At 35.2% G+C, this 21,053-nt stretch overlaps 1 protein-coding gene across 5 annotated transcripts in view; it reads left to right on the forward strand.

Annotated features, from left to right (window-relative positions):
* Positions 1–21,053, forward strand: part of G2E3 (G2/M-phase specific E3 ubiquitin protein ligase) — a 66,894-nt gene that overhangs the window by 22,343 nt on the left and 23,498 nt on the right. For 3 of the 5 annotated variants that reach the window (XM_027065518.2, XM_053224342.1, XM_027065519.2), the window contains 5 exons: positions 1,083–1,123; positions 6,115–6,212; positions 9,228–9,329; positions 13,043–13,167; positions 14,788–14,953. In XM_027065518.2, coding sequence (XP_026921319.1) covers positions 1,087–1,123; positions 6,115–6,212; positions 9,228–9,329; positions 13,043–13,167; positions 14,788–14,953 — 528 coding nt within the window. In that variant the 5' untranslated portion in view covers positions 1,083–1,086. The remainder of the gene's footprint in view (positions 1–1,082; positions 1,124–6,114; positions 6,213–9,227; positions 9,330–13,042; positions 13,168–14,787; positions 14,954–21,053) is intronic. The other 2 variants (XM_027065521.2, XM_027065522.2) reach the window with 1 other exon arrangement.

The raw sequence follows: 21,053 nt of genomic DNA on the forward strand, positions 1-21,053 counted from the left end.
CGGTTAAGCATCCAACTTCAACTCAGGTCATGATCTCAGTTTATGGGTTCATGCCCTGTGTCAGGCTCTGTGCTGACAGCTCGGAGCCTGGAGCCTGCTTCAGATTCTGTGTCTCCCTCTCTCTCTGTCTGCCCCTCCCCACTCATGCTCTGTCTCTCTCCATTTCTCAAAAAAAAAATGAATAAACGTTAAAGAAAAAAAAGATAATGTCCTTCCTCTGTTTGATCTTTTGGAACTAGAGAAAAGTTAGAGAAGGTATATTTCAGTAATGAATATAAGTAACTTTGTTAACTAGTAAGGAGTGAGGAGACAGAGGCAGAACAGTGTCTTTCAGTATGTACGTGGTTGAATGTTGTACTAGAAGAAGTGATATGGCAGTCAGATGCTTAAAGCTCTGTATAGAATCCCTGCAAATGCAAGTCACAAGTGTAGTCTGATAAAGGTTTGTAGGCTACTTAAATGTGAATGGCATTGCTATTGATGGTGTGACTTTTTTTTTCCCTACACAATGAACAAGTTCTTGGTAAAGTTATAAACAAAAATAAAATACAAATTTTCTTGATTTAATGGGAGTTCTAGTTTGGAAATAATTCATTTTATTCTAAAATAGCAAGGAAAAAAAGACTGTATTTATGTGTCAAATAGGCTTCAGTTCTAGGTTAATGTAATTATAATAGTTTTGGGGTTTTTTTAGTTTTTTGCTTTTTGTTTTTTCTTTTTTGTTTTTTACCTGTTCAGAGCTCCAGCTGGAAATTTGAAAGTCTGTACTGTTATGTAGGTCTTTTTGGTACATTACAGGATATCCTGCAATCCTCACCTCTTTCCACCAAAAGCCAGTAGTCATCTTAATGTTTTTGACAACTAAAAAAACATTTCCTCCAACTTTAATAATGTTCCCAAACTTTGCCATACTTGTTAAAACTATTGGGTTTAGATGTATGAAAGGTAAGGAAATTAAATTCTAGAGAAAGAAATGATTATGCAACTTATTTGTAATCATGGAGTGACTAAATTTTATTAAAGTGGGTAATTTGAAACTTTAAAAATTAAGATGGCTTATAGTATGTACTTATTTTTCCTAGTAAAATGAATGAAAATAAACCCGGTGCTTCACAGAATCTTGGTAAGTAAAATATTTAAAACATTTTCAGATATAATTATTTGAAATGTATAATATTGTTTATAAGATATTCTACTCTTGCCTTTTTATTATATTAAAACTTTGTAGAGTGCTGACTCAAAATAGGAATGAGTTCCTTGGTCCATGCTTTGTTCATATATCCATATACTAAAATAATAATATCGTGTGTATTCATTTCAAGAAAAATCCACTGTAAGATAACAGTTTGTCAAATTTTATTCATATTCTCTATATGTATTTATCAGGTATGCGTTTTATCTGAATAAAACAGCATTATTTAATAAACACAATTTTTTTCATCTTTTTTGTATGACTTTTTCTTAGAAAAGGAAAAATGCGGGTAAGACCATTTTAAACAATACACAAAACCTAACATGAAAAGGAAGACTTATCTGTAGGTGCTCGTAACAGTCTCAAATAGATGCGTACCTTTGCTTTTACTTGTTCTTCATTTGTTAGTTTAAACAGTAATATATTGATTTGCTACCATGGAAAATGAGAAATTTAAGTTATGCTCTTCTGCCATTACTCCACTCATTTACACTTTGTAAGATTTAATTTTTGATGTTCTCTCAAATTAAAAGTATTGTACTTAAAACTCTGTCTTGACCATCACTAATAAAGAGTGTCTGTTAACTCCACCTTCATGGTTGATAAAGAAATTTGTGCTCTTACTCCTCCCTGTACTTTGCTTTTCTGCTTTTACCTACAGACTTCTACCAACTATGTTAATTGTTCAGAAACTTCGTAATTCATGGACTACCTTCATGTATTTGTTAACTGCAAATACTGCCTTTACTGTTATTACTTAATATTTTTCCTAAGATTGACTCAGTTTTTTACTTATCTGAATGTGTTTATTTCATTATTTTAATACAGCTAGTATCATTTGCTCTAGTTATAAGGTGATCTTAATGTAGTGAAGTCAGAAAGAACACTGTTACTGCATTTTAAATATTAAAAGTAAAAGACAACAAAGTACAAATACAAACGAAAACAATCTACATATAAAAATGGATGCCTGAAAACTAGTGTGTTCTACATCCAGTGTTTCCATCTACTGGGTGAAGGTAGGAAGGAGGACAAATGGAAAGCTGCAGGTTCATGGCATCATAGCATATGCAGCTCTATCCAGTGCTCATCATGAGGACTCCCATTCTGTAGTCTTAGCTAATTCCTTGTATTTCTCTTCCTCTTGATAGCTGCATGCATAGTTACAGCTAAAGTTACAGGCACGGGGATGAAAGAATTTAAGATGAGAGCAGATGAGAGCTGCTGGTGTAAGATGTCCTGTAAACAAATGGCAATTTGCTGGAGTTGATGTGGTCAGTTACTCTGTATGGGGACAGAAGGGGAGTTGACATATTTTGAAAGATTGCGGAAAGGGCTTTCAGTTATGGCTAACCTTTAGTGACGGAGGGCAGATATAGGGGGGGATATTTCATAATATTAAATATTAGCTCATGATGTTTTTTTTCCAGTCCTGGAATCTATTTTGTGAGTACACTGTTAAATGTAGTACCATTTCTTTTTCTTTTCTTTTTTTTTAATGTTTATTTTTGAGGGAGAGAGAGAGAGAGACAGTGTTAGTCGGGGAGGGGCAGAGAGAGAGGGAGTCACAGAATCCGAAGCAGGCTCTAGGCTCTGTGCTATTAGTATAGAGCCCGACACGGGGCTTAAACTCACAAACCGTGAGATCATGACTTTATCTGAAGATACTTAACCGACTGAGCCACCCAGGCGCCCCAGATGTTGTACCGTTTCAATGCATAACATCCATTCTTGATTACATGTATTAACTAAAGGTAAATGAGACTGGCTGCTGTAATAGGTAAATGCTGAAGTCTTAGTGGTTTAACACAACAAAAGTTTATTATTTGGTTAAGTTACAGTCCAGTGTGAATTGGTTAGGGGAATTGGAGCAGGTAGGGGGTTTCTGCTCCATGCAATCACTTAAGAGATTCAAGCTCCTTTCATCTTATATTGGTCAGCTACCTTGAGATTCTCAGAGTCTTTTCTCTTCATCTGGTAAGATTTTCTCATAGTTTTATTAGTATGTTATTAGAAATTTTCTTTACAAGTAAATATAAGGTAGAAAAGTTTGATAATTATAATACTAATGTTTATTCAGCTCTATCTAGCTGCCACACCCTTTTAATTATATTACGGTATACCATCTCATTTAATCCTTATTAAGGCATAGTTTGAGGTAAGTACTCTTGTCCTCATTTTTAAGATGAAGAAACAGAGCCATAAAGTGTTTATGTGACTTGTCCAAGATTACACAGCAGGAGTGTGGTGCTGAAATTTAACTCAGATCTCCTTGACTCTACAGTTTGCCTTTATGAAATTATTATTGTTATGGTAAAATACATATAACACAAAGTACACGTAACTATTTTAAAGTATACAGTTTGGTGGCATTTAGTACATTCACAGTGTTGTACAACCATCACCACTATCTAGTTCCAGAACATTTTCATCATCCCCAAAGGAGACTGTACCTGTTAGGCAGTTACTTTTCATTTCCCTCTCCTTAGCCCCTGGAAACCACCAATCTGCTTTTTGGGCTGTCTGTGGATTTACCTATTCTGGATAATGTAATCTATTATATTAATGGGGTCATATAGTATGTGACCTCTTGTGCTTGGCTTCTTTTATTTAGCATGATGTTTCTAGGCTCATCCAGGTTGTAGTATGTATTAGAGCATCATTCCTTTTTATAGCTGAATAATATTCCGTGGTACGGATATAATGTATTAATTTATTCATTCATCTATTCATTGATGCACATTTGGTTTGTTTTCCTTTTTTAGCTCTTGAGAATTGTGCTGCTATAAATCTTAGTATTCAAGTATTTAGTTTGAACATCCATTTTCAGTTTTTTGGCATATATACCCAGGAGTGGAATTGTTGTGTCATATAGTAACTATGTTTAAAATTTTAAGCAACAAAAAATATTATTTTTCCTAAGTCGCTGTACCATTTTACATTTCCACCAGCAGCGTGTGAGGGTTCCTATTTTTCCAGATCCTTGCCAACATTTGTTATTTTTGGACATTTTGGTTGTAGCCATCCTAGTAGACGTGAAGTTGTATCTCATTGTGGCTTTGATTTGCATTTCCCTGATGACAGATGATATTAAACATCTTTTAATGTGCTTACTGGCTATATATCTCCTTTGGAAAATGTTTATTCAAATCATTTGCTCCATTTTTAAATTGGTTGTATTTTTGTTGTTGAGTTATAAGAATTTCTTATGATGCATTCTGGACACTAGACCCTTAGCAGGTATATGTTTCCAAATATATTCTCCTATTCTGTAGATGGTCTTTCCACTCTCTTGAGTGTTCTTTGATGCACAAAAGTTTAAAACTTAGATGAAGTCCAATTTATCTATTTTTTCTTTTTTACTTTTGCTTTTGGTATCATGTGATTCCTAAGAAACCACTGCCAATCCAAGGTTATAAAGATTTACCCTATATTTTCTTCTCAGAGTTTAGTTTTGGTGCTTACATTTAGGTCTTTGATCTGTTTTGATTTAATTTTTGTATGTGGTGTCAGGTAGGGGTTCAGTTGTATTACCTTGCATGTGGCTATCATGTTGTGCTAGTAACATCTGTTGAAGAGACTGTTCTTTCCCTCAGTGAATGATCTTGGCATCCTTGTTCAAAATTAATTGACCATAGATAACATGTATAGGTTTATTTCTAGACTCTTTTTCCCCGATTGATCTATATCATTGTCCTTAGGCCACTACAACACTGTTTTGATTTCTGTGGCTTTTCCTAAGTTTTGAATTTCCTTTCTTTTTTTTTTTCCATATCAGTCTAACTAAAGTTTTGTCAGTTTTGTTGACCTTTTCAAAGAATCAACTTTAGTTTTTATTCTCTATAGTTTTTCTGTTTTCTATTTTATTTATCTGTGCTGTAATCTTTATTTTTTTCTTCCTTCTGCCAGCTTTTGGTTTAATATGTTTTTATTTTTCTAGTTCTTTAAGGTTAAAATTGTTATTGATTTGGGGTCTTTGTTTTCTCATATTGGCTTACATAGAGATCAGCCAGAGGTGAAAGCTTAGGGTTTCTGGGGTCTTTTTCTGAGCATGTATCTAGTCCTGAGCATGTGTGTGTCTTTCTAGATTCCCAGGTATCTGTGGGAGCTTTTCAAAGCCTTTATTTATCCTTGTGTCCCCTTTTCCCAGCCTCTTCTTTCCTGGGTGTTTTGGTCTGTTACCTGCTTGTCCTGTCTGTTACCCTTTGGTGCAAGCTGCTTCAGCTAGTATATTTGTCTAAGCGCTTTTGACAAATGGTGAGACTCCAGCCCTGAGAAAGTTCTGAGGCAAGCAAAACAAGGGCATGCATCTGAGCTCATCCCTCAGGGATCCACCACACAGATCAAAACACATAATCACATTTCTTTAAGAACAAGGTTCATTTCACCTCCTCTTGGACAAGCCAAACCTGGATCATGGGCCATCGTACCTAAGGCCATTGCTCAGCTGGAGAGTGGGGGATGGTAGGCAGGTAAGTTAAAATGCCACAAAGTGCTCATCAGAATTTACCAGCTTGTTTCTTTATTGAGCATTCTCCTAAGTGTTGTAAGTTTTAAAACTAGATTTCAGAGTTTCTAAAAAATTGATTCTGACAGTTTTTGGCAGCTTAAATGTTGCCTTAGTGGGGAGATAGTGTTCTGGGGTTTCCTAATCTATTTTCAGTGATTACCCTACTAGTTGCCATTTTGACAACACACTGGAATTCATCATTAAAGATAAATTAAAAAAAATGCAAAGTCTAAAACACTGTTTATTGTTTAGAAATAGGTGTTAGAAATTTTAAGTTACTGATAATAGTATAATGTGATTTGCTCTCTCAGAAAGAATTGAACACCTCACTTGAGAGAAGCTCCAGTTCCATAGGTTTTATTTTAAAAATTTAAAAATATTTTTTATATCTATTTACTTTTTTCACTGTTAGCTTGTGTTTTTTGTCGAAAAAATGATGACTGTCCTAATAAATATGGAGAAAAGAAAACTAATGAGAAATGGAATCTCACTGTACATTACTATTGTTTGGTGAGTATAATTTATAATTAAATCCTGGAAATTTGATATTCTTCTAAAGAAGACAATTAGATCTTGATGGCTGGTTTCTGAGAATTGGATAAGTCATTTAACTTCTTTTTGGATCTCATTTTGCCTATATCTAAAATAAGGTTTTTCATTTATCAAATTCTAAGATCCTGAAATTAGTTGGTATGTATGAAGGAAGACCTGTCATCATTATCTGTATTTTTGTCTAACCCTTTAGGGCCTAAGTGAATAAAGGAGAAAATGGTTAGGGCTTTAAGGTGGTATCTTTTTTTTTTCACTTTTTTGTTTCCATTGTTGCAAGTGGTAAATCTCAGAAAAGAGTTGTTGAAGGTTCAGGGAATAGAAGGAAAGTATTTTACTTCACAGAGAACCTGCAAAAAACAGTTTTGAATGAAGGTAATAAATTCTTGTGGAAGAGGAAATAGGTGAGTTTATGGGTCACTTGGAAGAAAGAAAAACTGATTTCATACTGAGAATTGGTCTCTCATTTGTTTCCCCTTTCCTTTACCAACTTCTTACCTCACTCAGTCTGTGCCTTATATTAATAGCACCATCACTACCTTAGCATGCCAAGGTTGCATCAGTAGACAAAATATTTCTTGATAGTATGTAAGTTATATATTGCTTCTTAACAAATTATCCTGAAATTTAGCAGTTTAAACAGTTATTATCTCAAACACTTTGTGAGGGTCAGGAATCTGGTATTGGCTGAGTTTGGTAGTTCTGTCTCAGGGGCTCTAATGAGGTTGCAATTCATATTGCATATAAATTGCAATATGGGTTCAGTCATATAAAGGCAAGAGAGGGCAGAGGATCCATCTCTGATGGCTCACTTTACATGGCTTTTGGCCTTAGTACTTTCTACGTATTGGCAGGAAGCCTCAGTTCCTTACTTCCTGGGTACCTCTGTAGGGTACTCACAGCATGGCATCTGGCTTCTTTTAGAAGAAGTGGTAAAAGAGAGAGAAAGAGAAAAAAATGGAGAGATAGATTGACACTAAGATAGAACCATATGACCTAGTCTTCACTGTCCCATACCACTGTCACTTTTAATTTATTCTCTTTGTTAGAAGTGAGTCATTAAGTTGAGCCCACATTCAAGGCAAAGGGAAATAGGTCCCATCTCTTAAAGGATGAAGTATCAATAAATATGTACATCTATTTTCATACCCACCCCAGATCCCTGTTAAAACTCTAGATACTTCTTGAGAAACCATTTAACATATTTTTTGGTGATTCTCTAAGACTATAGTGTTGTGTCTCAGGTACCCTATGGATTAAATAGACTTCTGGACTGGCTTAGGAACCTAATTACTTTGTACCAAGATTTAAGGGAACTTGAATTTGGCATTCCAAGTTTATTTGTAAGTTGGAAGTCTTAAATTTTGTATCACCAAAGAAAACCTTTTCATTTTTCTAAGAGTTTATTTTACTTTTTATGCAGAAGAATCAGGGGAGCTATTTTATTAGTAATTGGGTTATGTTTTCATAGCCAATTCTTTTTTTTTTTTTCCTTCAAGTTTATTTGGAGAGAGAGAGAGAGAGAGCACGTGAGTGGGGTAGGGGCAGAGAGAGAGGGAGAGAGAGAATCCCAGGCAAGCTCCATGCTTGCCCAAGCACAGAGCCCAGCGTGGGGCTCAATCTCACAACCATGAGATCATGACCTGAGATGAAACCAAGAGTCCAAAGGTTAACCTACTGAGCCACCCAGGCGCCCCCATAACCAATTCTTAAGTAATGTGTATTTTTAGGTTTAGGATGTATTATATTGATTAAAATAATCCTCTAATCACAAATTTAAAGTATTTTTAAATTATTAAATATATTTAATTTTATGAAAATATCCTTTATATTGTTTGTCTTTAATGAGTATGATAATTCAAAACATACCCAAGGCTCAACACGTCAAAGATTCCATTTCATTGTGAACAGGAAAGTACAGTAATGTTATAAATGGTAATGGAATGTTAGAGTTGAAAGAGACTTATAGGGGCGCCTGTGTGGCTCAGTTGGTTGGGCCTCTGACTTCGGCTCGGGTCGTGATCTTGCGGTTCGTGGTTTGAGCCCCACGTTGGGCTCTGTGCTGACAGCTCAGAGCCTGGAGCCTGCTTCGGATTCTGTTGTCTCCCTCTCTCTCTCTCTCTGTTCCTTCCCTGCACGTGTTCTGTCTCTCTGTCTCAAAAATAAATATTTAAAAAAATTAAAAAAAAAAAAAGAGAGACTTAGAGACAATCTAGTCCAGTGTTTTTATTTTTGTGTTTAAGGTCAGAGATGCTAAATTACTTGCCTAGAGTTCCAGAAAGTTCCAGGACACAGAGCCTGGTTTGCAAGCCAGGATTTATTCATAGTCCCATGTGTTTTCTTGATTCATGTTTCCTTAACATATTTAAACTGAAGTTAAAAGATTTTTAAAAATTCAAACATTTATGTTAACCATGATTCAGTAGGTTTCCCTGTAAATACTCCTTTTATGATTCAGAATCCAGCTAGATTTCAAGTTGGCCTGAAATATCACTGATAAACTGAATTACCTCCATAACATTTACTGATACTACATTTACACCTTACAGTATTTACCACTATTTTTTCTAAAACAGGTGTTTTCTGCCTTCCTTTCTTTCTCTCTTTTTCTATTATTTTCTGGAATGCTTTTAGAAACCAGTTTGGTTATAGGAACTGTTAATATACAGTGTCTTCCAAATCAAAGAATTTGAGTAGCCTCTTACTTTGACCATGAAAAATAACTGTTATAGATAAGAGGCGCTTGAAATTTGAGTTATGTCCATTTTTCAGTGGAACATTATCGATCTTCTCTACATATACCCACATACACATGTTTTATATATACGTATATATATATTTATACATTTTATATACATGTATATATACATATATGTATATGTGTACACACATATTTCATATATATACACACACACATACATATATTTCTAAACTAGTTTGTTAGAGTCTGTTTTCTAATTGAGAATATATTTATAGTTGATGTCAAGTGGAATTTGGCAGAGAGGTAAAGAAGAAGAAGGAGTTTACGGTTTTCTAATAGAAGACATCAGGAAAGAAGTGAACAGAGCTTCTAAACTGGTAAGTAAATTGTTTTACTCTTTACACTAAATACTATAAGTATGGTCATACTAGGGAGGTTTTTTCCCATCAGTTTCCCAACTGGAAATTTACAAGACCTTGATTTTATGTTCAAATGCTTATTTTTGTCAAATACAGTAAATTTAAAAGAACACTTTGTATATTTGCAATGAGAGTGAGGTTAACCAACCCTCAATAATACATGTGACAATGCTGGTTTCATATCCTTATTTTATTCCAGCCTATCCATCATTTCACTACTCTTACCATCAGAATTGTGAACATACTTTTACTCTGCTATTCTTCAAATCTTTAATCCTGAGTCAACCCAGTCGTTCACTTTTCATTCCTATACCTCAGTTAGTGAGTTGGCATGATGGGTTGAGGTGGAAATTACGCAGCTGGGCAGACCAGTAATTTATGATCTCTACACCTCTTGTGGCCATTCTGTGACATTGTGTACCTTTGTTCACTTCCTTCTCATGTTCTGCAAGGTAAGTACAGTAAAACCTTGGATTGTAAGTAACTTGTTCTGCGAGTGTTCTCCAAGACGAGCAAACATTTCTAATAAATTTTAATTTGATAAATGAGCGATGTCTTGCCATACAAGTAGTATGTGACACTGAATGTCACATGATCACAACTGAACCAGTGGTTCTTCTCTTGCTCTCACTGTGGGATTGTAGGTGATCGTCTCCCATGCTCAGATGCTCTGTCTCAGCTCGTGGTGTTTGGCAGAAATCAGTGATTTTTCAGAACGTTGAAAGGTGCCCACAACTGGCACTCATGGGTTTTTTTTGTCACTTCAAAACACTATTTACAGTCCTTTGCCTTTCCATACGAGAGTTAGGTTAGGAATGCTTTGTTTCATTCTAGGTCAGGGTGCCTGCAGATAACAGACCCTTTCCTCCTCTGCCTTATTGCCAGTTATATTAAATACAGTATATGACAAGCGTTTATTAATACTGTACTGTAGTCAACATCTGTGCGAGTGTATACAGTGGCCCCCGTGCAGAAAAAGTGTCCATTGAGCCAAGAGCAGTGATTCTGTTAGTGATAGTGGAAGTTGTCCTACACATAAACCTCCTCTGTCTTGTCTCCCTCACTTCAGCCATGAAGGTCTTCAAAGGTTAATTTGTTTATTTTTCTTTATATTTTGTGTTTTCTTTATTATTTTGTATTATATTACAATCCTGTAATCATTTTTATATGAATTTTTTTGGGTCATGGAATGAATAATCTGAGTTTCCATTATTATGGGGAAATTCGCTTTGATATACAAGTGCTTTGGATTACAAGCATGTTTCTGGAATGAATTATGCTCGCAAATCAAGGTTTTACTGTATTCTAAACTTTAACCCTTTGTTCATCTAATTATAGTTTGTGAGTCTTCTGTGTGATGCCTACTGTAGTAAACACAAGGAAAGAATTATAGGTTTCCATGTGGTGTGAGTAGAAATAAGGAGAATTAGAAAATGAGAAGGTTAAAAAAAATGAGAAAAAAAAAATGAGAAGGTTGGAAGTATAGGGAATTCCGTCCAGAGGAAATGATAACTGGAACTGATGATTTTTATGGAGTAGAGATGAAGAGCATTGACACATCATAGTTGAAGAAGTCGAAGAAAGGTTGTCTCATCAATGTAGGAGTTGTTTACAATGATAGCAAGAATTAGATACAGAGAAAGGCGCCAAAGTCTCAAGGCAGGAGAAGTTAGTAGGTAACAGAGGATAGATGTCATTAGGCTCAAAGGACCAGAGTTTTTAAAGTATGAAGGTAGAGTTGTGGACTATAGTCTGTAATAGAGAACTAAAATAATATTTTGATATCCCCCTTGCTTTTTTCCATATCCTCCTCCCAACCCTTGCCAAGTCTGAATGAAAATGGAAGATGATGGGAAAATAAGAAATTTCATCCAAGAAATTCTGAAAGGGAAGCAAGACCTTTATTTTAGTTGAGGCAAAAAAAAAAGGGGGGGGGGAAACAGTTATTTTTAAGTATGTTGAGGAGGTATGGGACTAGATGGTGGGATATAACTGTAGGGCATAAAAGAAAACCTTGGGCGAAAGGTTAGCAGTGGCATTTATCTAAGGACTATGTGAGAATATTAGTATCAGAATTCCTCAACTTTCTGATGATTAGTGAACTTGTGGTGAAATATGACCTGAAAGGGTCTCCTTACAGTTTGGAAATACCTGTTTTCTAAAAACATCTTAATCCTCTGTGAGCATATTGTGAACCTTTAAAAATATCCTCATCCTTGAGTTGTCTCCATTTGTGACCTGAAGCTAGAGTTCCATATGTCAGTTTATGGGAGGAGCCTCAGGTTGGCAAGGTATTCTCCAGTGACCTAATGGTACTTCAGGGTCAGCAATAAGACTACATACTCCCTTCATCAGTGACCATTTTATAATGGCTGTCTCAAGGGTTCCAAAATGTTTTAGATACTGCTGTGTATTTTAGTAATGATTGAATTATCTAATATTAGTCTTTGTGTTCATATACCAGTGTTATATTTTAGTTAGTGCCATTGGTATTGTGTTTGTTCCTTAGGGCTACCATAATAAATTACCACAGACTAGGTCGCTTAAAACAGAAATTTGTTCTCATAGTTCTGGAGACCACAAATTCCTAATGAAACTGTCAGAAGGATTGATTCTTTCTGGGAGCTCTGAGGGAGAATCCCTTCCATGCTTCTCTCCCAGCTATTGGTGGCTACTGGCAACCTTTGGCATTCCTTGGTTTGTGGCACCATAACTCCTGTCTCTGCTTCCAGCTTCACATGTTCACATGGCTTTCCCCTCTGTGTGTCTGTGTCTTAAATGTCCCTCTCCTTTCACTTATAAGAACGCTAGTCATTTGATTTAGGGACCACCCTAAATCTAGGATGATTTCATTTTAAAATCTTTAACTAACTTACATCTACAAAGACCCTATATCCAAATAAGATCACATTCATAGTACCAGGAATTAGGACTTGAACATATCTTGTTGGGGGGAGGTCACTATGTAACCTATTATGAGTATCTAACACTTTTTTCATTTAGTTAGGATAGAGTGATTGATCCTAGCAGATTTTTTTTTTTTTTTTTACAGATTGGTTTCTAGTATTGTTCAGCTGTTCTCCTTGATGAGTATTTCCTAGTTATGTGTTTTTTATTAGATTTGAGACTTTTTTTTTAATGTTTATATATTTATTTTGAGAGAGTGGGGGAGGGGCAGAGGTGAGGGCAGAGAGAGAGAATCCCAAGCAGACTCTATGCTGTCAGCACAGAGCCCGACATGGGGCATGACTCCATGTACTGTGAGGTCATGACCTGAGCCAAAATCAAGAGTTGGATCCTTAACCAACTAAGCTACCCAGGCGCCCTGAGATTTGAGATTTTAATGTATAGCCGTTTTGTTTACAAATCCTTTAGTTGAAAGTATTTTAGCCAAGTAGAAAGGAAAAGAAGCATCTCTGTCTCATCCACATGTTAGATGGGAGATGAATCCTTTATGAAAAATTGTTACAGTAGTGAATCTTTAGTGTCTTTAGATTGTTTCTGGGTTGGACAGTTTTTTTCAGGAAATTGCTTTAATATACCATCATCATAGCTGTTGTAAGATGAAAATAATTTCAGACTCCCCACAAAGAATATTCATTTATACCTGGGTCATATTATAGTACTCAGCTTTCGTATGTTATGATCTCTGTTTTCATATTTTCTTCTAGAAATGCTGTATTTGCAAGAAAACTGGTGCTTCAATTGGATGTGTTGCACCCCGATGTAAACGAAGTTATCATTTTCCATGTGGACTTCAGAGAGAATGTATTTTCCAATTTACTGGCAATTTTGCGTAAGTTAATTAACTATTGAATATGAACGATGAATGTTAGGGAAAAGTAGAAAATGGATATGGATATCCCAGTGATAATTCCTTTGTAAAATTTCTTTTCAGAGCTACACGGAGTTTACACATATATGTACATTTATGTTTTAAATACTCCCCTCTTTTATGGAGTCATCACTGTCTTCAAAGTCTTGGAAATTGCCAGTGTAGAATGGGCTTAACAATTAATATTCACTTTCAGCTTTCAACTCTAGAATATGATACGGAACCCTTAAATAATTCATATTTAATAAAAATTTCCACCTTTCATAAGTCTAGATTTTTATGTCATGTTTTTAGATTTATGATCCACTTTTCTTCCACAGGGCCATATATATTTCTCATTGAGTAAATTAAAGGCATTTAAATTTGGTGGAGTCCAAAAATAAATATTATGCCCTGGAGTGCCCCAGACAATGTTTACTTCCTGAATCAAGCTTTAAACATCAAAATTTATGAATTTTAGTATTTGATATTATTAGTGTCCTATTTCTTGTGGTCTTTGTGTTCTTGAACTATTTAATGGATTGTTACCATGTATAAAACTGCAGTTTAGAAAATACAAGAGGAAATAAATTTAGTGACTTAAAATAAGTTTTTACTTACATTTTATGTGTTACTTGATTAAAATATTTTTTAAGTTTAAATTCCTTCTTTTGTGCATTGTTGAGTATAATGGTGTTGCTAACAATATTATTACATAGGATTCTCAACATAATACTAGTTACTGAAATTCTGTGAGTTAAGTCTTAACCAACAAAAGGTACACATTCTGAATGTCCAGCTCTCCTTGCTCATAGATTGTGAAATGGATTTTTTTAAATATCAAATTTATTGTCAAATTGGTTTCCATACAACACCCAGTGCTCATCCCAAAAGGTGCCCTCCTCAATACCCGTCATCCACCCTCCCCTCCCTCCCACCCCCCATCTACCCTTACTTTGTTCTCAGTTTTTAAGAGTCTCTTATGCTTTGGCTCTCTCCCTCTCTTACCTCTTTTTTTTTTTTTCTTCCCCTCCCCCATGGACTTCTGTTAAGTTTCTCAGGATCCACATAAGAGTGAAAACATATGGTATCTGTCTTTTTCTGTATGACTTATTTCACTTAGCATAACACTCTCCAGTTTTTTTTTAAAGTTAGTAATAGTCAAGCTTTATTAGGTAAAGAGGTAGAGACAGAACAACTTCATATTCTCATTATCTTACAATAGTATTTCTCAACTTTTTATTCATTATCACTCCTTTAGAGAGAAATATGAAGTTAAATTTAAATGATACCCATTCATATGAATGTCTTACAACCACGAATTTATTTTTCCTTTACTTTCTCTTCTTTTTTTTTTTTAAATTTACATCCAAATTAGCACATAGTGCAACAGTCATTTCAGGAGTAGATTCCTTAGTGCCCCTTACCCATTTGGCCCATCCCCCCTCCCTGTGAGATGGATTTATAGTGCCAAGGTTCCTGTCTATTGTAGGTTAATTATGATACAAATGAGTTTTCTTTTATTAAATGCAAATTACAATGCTAGCCTGATTGTGCTTTGCAATTTATTAGATGTTATTTTTAAATAATTTATATTTTTAGGTCATTTTGTTGGAACCATCGACCTGTTCAAATAATTACATCTAATAATTATAGAGACTCCTTACCATGTACCATTTGCTTGGAATATATTGAGCCTATTCCAACTTACAGCATATTACGAAGTCCTTGTTGTAAGAATGCTTGGTTTCATAGAGACTGTTTACAGGTAAGATATCTTGTAAACTTTTTCTGATATAAAATTTGTTGCTTGCTGATTTGAATTTCATTTCATTTATTTTATTTTTTTTAAGTTTATGTACTTACTTATTTAATCTCTACACCCAACATGAGGCTTGAACTCACAACCCTGGGATCAAGAGTCATATGCTCCTCCAACTGAGGATGGCAAGGTGCCCTGATTTGAATTTTAAATTGGAAAGAGTTGACATGTGTATTTTACCTGTACTTGTAACTTTTAAAAACAGCTTAATTAAAGCATATTTTACATATGAAATATACTGTACTGAAGAATTACTGTATTGAAATTTACTCTTTTGAAGTGAATATCAAACTAATATTTTAATAAATAGTTTAGAATACTACCTTTTAGTTTTTATTATGCTTGAACATTTTTGTTTTTACCTAAGGCTTTTGTTTGTATTTCACAGTGAATAAAACACAGATTTAATTCCCAAGTTCATTTACATATTTAAGCTTAGAAGACCAAGATATGTGAAATGATAATTTAACTGTAAGCTAAGATACTTAAATGTTAAGAGGCCTTTAAAACAACTGTGGTCAACACTATATGACAGCTTCTTGACAGGGACTGATTACTGTTTAATGAATTAAAAGCATTAGTTCTTTTTGAAAGCCACCTTGTATGTTAAACTTGATGACAAGTTATTAAGTAGATACCATACAACACATAACATTAAGTAATTGAACAGTTATTTGATTCAGATGATTCTTGAAGATTTTAAAAAGATCTCACTTATTGATAACATCATATACAATAATGTACATGTGTGAACCGGCCAACTGATAGTTACAGTTAATAGAATGCCAAATAATAAAGGATTTAAGTTTAATGCTTTTATTAAAGTTTGGCTTTTATTATTGTTTAGTAAAATATAATGTTATTATTGATTATAGGTTATCCACAAAAGTACTTTTTAAAGTTAAAAGATGTTATAAATCCTCATATTTCAAGGCAGTCTTAAAAGTATTAATAATAAAGTACTTGAATGAATCAAACAATAGGCAATAACTTCAGTTTCTTCTCAAGTAGTGGTCACTCAGCCCAGTAAAAAATATACTTTCAAAATTACAGTTTCTCGTAATAAACCCTCTGCAGTTTCACCAGGGGTTGTGTCCCCTACCTTTGAACTTACAAATCTTTTAAGCCATCCTGATCATTATGTAGAAATAGAGAATATTCAAATGCACCTAATGGACCCTACTTTGTAGCACATGTGGGTAGAATGAGTGAAGCACAGAAGTTGAGTGTGGGATCTGATGATGGTGTCTACACTCAAGCTCTTTTGGTACACCAGAAGGCCAGAATAGAACAACTTAAAAAGAACTCGAAATTCAAAAGAAAAAGCTGGTTAAACTAAAATCTGAGGTCATTGAAATGGAAAATATTCTAACTCAGGGGCACCTGAAAAGATTAAATTCCACATCCCCAAATATCTTCTCTCAAAGAAATGTAGCAGTTTAGAATTGTAGTAGACCATTCCAGATTGACCTTGACATTAACCAAAGAAATTGATCTTTTTTAAACCTGAGGACCACATTTTAATCTCAGCACTATTCATAACTTCTATGACAATATGGGATTTGTAGATCCTGTGCCACCAATACCCAAAGATCAAAGGTCCACTATCAAAACACCAAGGACTCAAGACACAGAAGATGGTGAGGGGGTCTCAGTGGAATTGTACTGCCTGTATTTTTTTGAACTATCCAGCCTTAATCTGCTGCAAACAATGTGAGATGCCAAGGCATCTGAGCCAAAAAGCCCTATGTCTCTAAAGTCACATGTGAAGTTCAAGAAACTGGTCTGTCATCCAAGTTTTTCACAGTGCTATTTCACAGTACATAAACTTAAATAGCATAGTCAATCCTATGCTACATAGGATTTTGTCAGAGTGACGGTGTGACAAGATGCTGTTACTCTAATGTTAAATGTCAGCCGACAGAGCTAATAATACCTCAATCTAATGTCATGGGCAGTTGAAATTCATCTTGGTTGCCCACTGTCTAACCATGTACAGTGTTACCAGTAGCCCATTATGGATAATTCTTGTTATATTAATGCCTAGGTGTTCCCAGTTACCTTTTCACCCTCATGTCACTACTGAGTTTTGACGGGAGGAAAGAGTAGAATGATGGCTTTCTTTTCTTTTCTTTTCTTTTCTTTTCTTTTCTTTTTAAAGCTTTCAGTGAGGGGGTGCCTGGGTGGCTCAGTTGGTTAAGTGTCGGACTCTTAATTTTGGCTCAGGTCATGATCTCCTGGTTTGTGAGACTGAGTCCCACGTTGGGCTCTGTGCTGACACAGAACCTGCTTGGGATTTTCTCTCTTCTCTCTTTCTCCCTCCCTCCCTCCCTGCTCCTCCCCAGCTCACATGTTCTCTCTCTCTCTCAAAATAAAATAAAATTAAATTTAAAAAGTTTTCAGTGAAACACTACAAACATGAAGAAAAAGAACAAGGTTTAATTATTTAAAAACTGTTGCTGCCTCATAGTGCCAGTGGATAGGGGAAGAACTTCATGAATTCGTGGAACTCTTGGCCTTGTCTTTATTGTCCCAAAAACTCCAGTAGGTAAAGCCAGCTTCTGGGATCTAAGGATGAAAAGGAAAGCAGCGTGTGTTGTTTGTACAAACATGCAGTGAAATATCCCAAAGCTTTTCCAACTGTACCAATCTTGAGTCTGCTTTAAGGGATTTCTTTATTATTTTCTTTATTTCTATGTGTATAGTGTGGTAATATTTTAACTGATTTTCTTGTTTCGTCTTAGTGATTAAGCATATTGATGTCCCTTTTTAGCTTTACCTGAGAAAAGCAGTGCCTTAAAATTAAAAAGCATTAATAAAATGAAACCGTGCACAACTTTTCTGTACTTTGTCCTCATGAGTGCCAGTGTTCTGTGAAGACATACAGACAGATGCTGGCCAGTGTATTGCAGGAAATACTACAGGACTTATGTCTCTAAGTCACACTGTGTACTGAGTTTAGCAGTGGGTGGCACAACACAGCATTTAGTCTTCCACAGGGAAGCTTAAAACAAAAGATTTTTAACCCACTGATAGAACAACAACCTTAAGCAGAACTTTCATAAGAGATTACTGTTGGGAAAGTACAGTTTTCAAAACCTGCAAGAGCAGCAGTACGTACAGCCCTTTTTGGGGAGAAGCTTAAATGCTTTACTGTCGGGACAATCAGTATCAAACCTGACTTGGTAGCAATATCATGTATATTTGTAAAATGAAGCTAGTCATGTTTAGGACAATTAAAGAAAAGCTGAGAAAAAGAAAAGCATACGCAAACTTGAACACTGAAGCAACCTCAAACATATCTTTATTTTGATGATATATTTTGATAAAGAAAGTAAATCAGATGATCAGGAATGTATATAACTAAATGAAATAAAGAAACAACAGTATGCATTTTAAAAAACAGAATTATGAAATTATATATTCATGCTTAACAGTGGGGTAAAGGGATGTGACAAAAATGTAACAAAAGGTAGGAGATAATGTTACCTGTCACCCACTGTAAATGTCTGCAAAAGAGATTTTTTATGTGAGTTAGGATTATTACAGGTAATCTTAGATGAATGTCAAAACCTTGACTTCTAGGTTGTATCTGGGAAGAAATAGGACAGTCCTAGTTATACCATAGACCCAAAAGCCCTTAATATGGTACGTTATGTTTTAAAATGAGGCCTTGTTTTTTAGCTTCATCTGATAAATCAGTTTTTATTTGTATTATTAATAAAATGTAATTTAGATAAAGAAAAATACCTGAGTAGTTTTTTGGGGTTTTTTTTGTTTGTTTTTTTTTGTTTTTTGCATGAGCCTTGAACTTTTTTATATTTAGGATTATTCAGTTAAAAATGGCAGGGCGGAGCCTAATTTTGTTGGGTAAATTTCCTAAATTCTGTCAATTCTTACAAAGAAGTGTTTGTAAAAAAGGATCCAGAGAGTGCAATTCATAAATATCAGGAAGAGTTATCTTTGCCTAATGAGGAACAGTTCACATTTTATGACAATTTTACAAAAACAGTTTTTTCTTCATTAAGAATTTGTATTTGAAAGAATGTAATTATTACCAAATGTATCCTCTTGTTAATTTGTAAGAGTATATTATTTTTCAAAACAATTAAGATTTGTCTCAATTATTTGTTGATAATGAAACAGGTTCTCAGACTTGACCCTAGTATTCATATGGCTTTGTGTGAACACTGAAAATACCAAATTTCTAATCCCATCATTAAAAAGTTAAAATAATATTCTTACAACAGTGTAGGCCTACTTTATGCAAATATAATATAAAATCACAGCCACACGGACACCTATGACAAATACTAACATGCCGTTATTACTTGATTAGAGCCCAGTAAAAGCTAATTCTTGAGTCATGTTCAGTAAAGGAGCTGACAGTGCCTTTGCCATTCTGTCACAAGTCTTAACTGAAATAGTAAATGGAGTTTTTCCCATTATATATCAATAACCAAAGAAAAAAAATTTCTTTTAATTAAAAAAAAATTTGTTTTTAATGTTTTTATTTATTTTTGAGACAGAGAGAGAGCATGAGCAGGGGAAGGGCAGAGAGAGAGGGAGACACAGAATCCGAAGCAGGCTCCAGGCTCTGAGCTGTCAGCACAGAGGCTGATGCTGGGCTCAAACTCATGGACTGTGAGATTATGACCTGAGCTGAAGTCGGACACTTAACCGACTGAACCACCCAAGCGCCCCTCAAAGAAAAAAATTTTTTAATTCCTGAACTTCATTAACATAAAAAAGTCGAAGGAAAAACAGACTGAAGAAATAGAATGAGAATTGTATTTGGTTAAGCATATTTCATCATTTGTGACCACTACATTGGGATTTTGTGAGGAGAGCATGCAGATTAATATTTTAAAAATTGGGGGTGCCTGGGTGACTCAGTTATGTGTCCAATTTGATTTCGGCTCAGGTCATGATCTCACCATTCGTGAGTTTGGACCCCACATTGGGCTGTGTGCTGACAGCACAGGCCCTGTTTGGGATTCTCTCTCTGCCCCTCCCCTGCTTGTGTGCACACACGCTGTCTCTCTCGCTCTCAAAACAAATAAGCATTTAAAAATTGATGGAAACTTTTCACTGTGTATGTAGAGAATTGCCACTATTCTTGTTCAGTTTGGATTCCTCCATCATTGCAGTGGTCTTGTTGGTATCTTCCATATGCCCCATGTTGTTTTTTTCCTCCATACTAGACACTTTCATGTATTATATACTCTATTTACTAAGATCTTGGTATCTGTGTACAGTTACTTAAAAACCCTTTAGTTCACAGATTTTAGTAACTTGTTGCTTCCAAAGTTTATTTATTTATTTTGAGAGAAAGGGAGGGGTAGAGAGAGAGGGGGAAAATCCCAAGCAGGCTCCAGCTGTCATCACGGAACCTGACCATTGGGGCTCCATGTGTCTATCTCTAGAACCTTGAGATCATGACCTGAGCCAGAATCAAGAGTCGGTGCAACCGACTGAGCCACCCACACACCCCTTCCCTCCCACATTCTGTGTGTGTGTGTGTGTGTGTGTGTGTGTGTGTGTGTGTGTGTCCCACTTGCTACTTGGTGGTTGCTTTTGTTTATATTTTATTTATTTAAGTAATTTCTACACCAAATGTGGGACTTGAACCCATGAGCCTGAGACCAAAAGTTGCTCACTCTTCTGACATAGCAGTTAGGTGCCTCACTACTAATGTTTTTTGAACCTCAAGTCTAATTTGTTTTCATTATCATTCATAAATTCCCCATCTATCAGCTCAACCTGGTAGCTATTTTTGTGTATCTTTATTTGTTGCTAGCCTCTGCCTTAACCCTCTGTGATATAACTTTAGACACTTTTTTTTTTAAGCTAGACTTTCGAAGGAGCCTACTAACTGTCCTTTTCTCCTGCATGCTTTATTCCTTACCAGTTTTTCACATACATTACTGGCTTTGATTTACCTGTCTAACCTCATTACTGAGTTCAGTATTGCCAGCATGTAATCCCGAAGTATATTATTAATTAGTTCCCTGATCACATTGTGCTCTCTCTTGCCATGGAAACT

The sequence above is a fragment of the Acinonyx jubatus genome, chromosome B3, assembly GCF_027475565.1.
Source record: "Acinonyx jubatus isolate Ajub_Pintada_27869175 chromosome B3, VMU_Ajub_asm_v1.0, whole genome shotgun sequence".
NCBI classification, from domain to species: Eukaryota; Metazoa; Chordata; class Mammalia; order Carnivora; family Felidae; genus Acinonyx; species Acinonyx jubatus.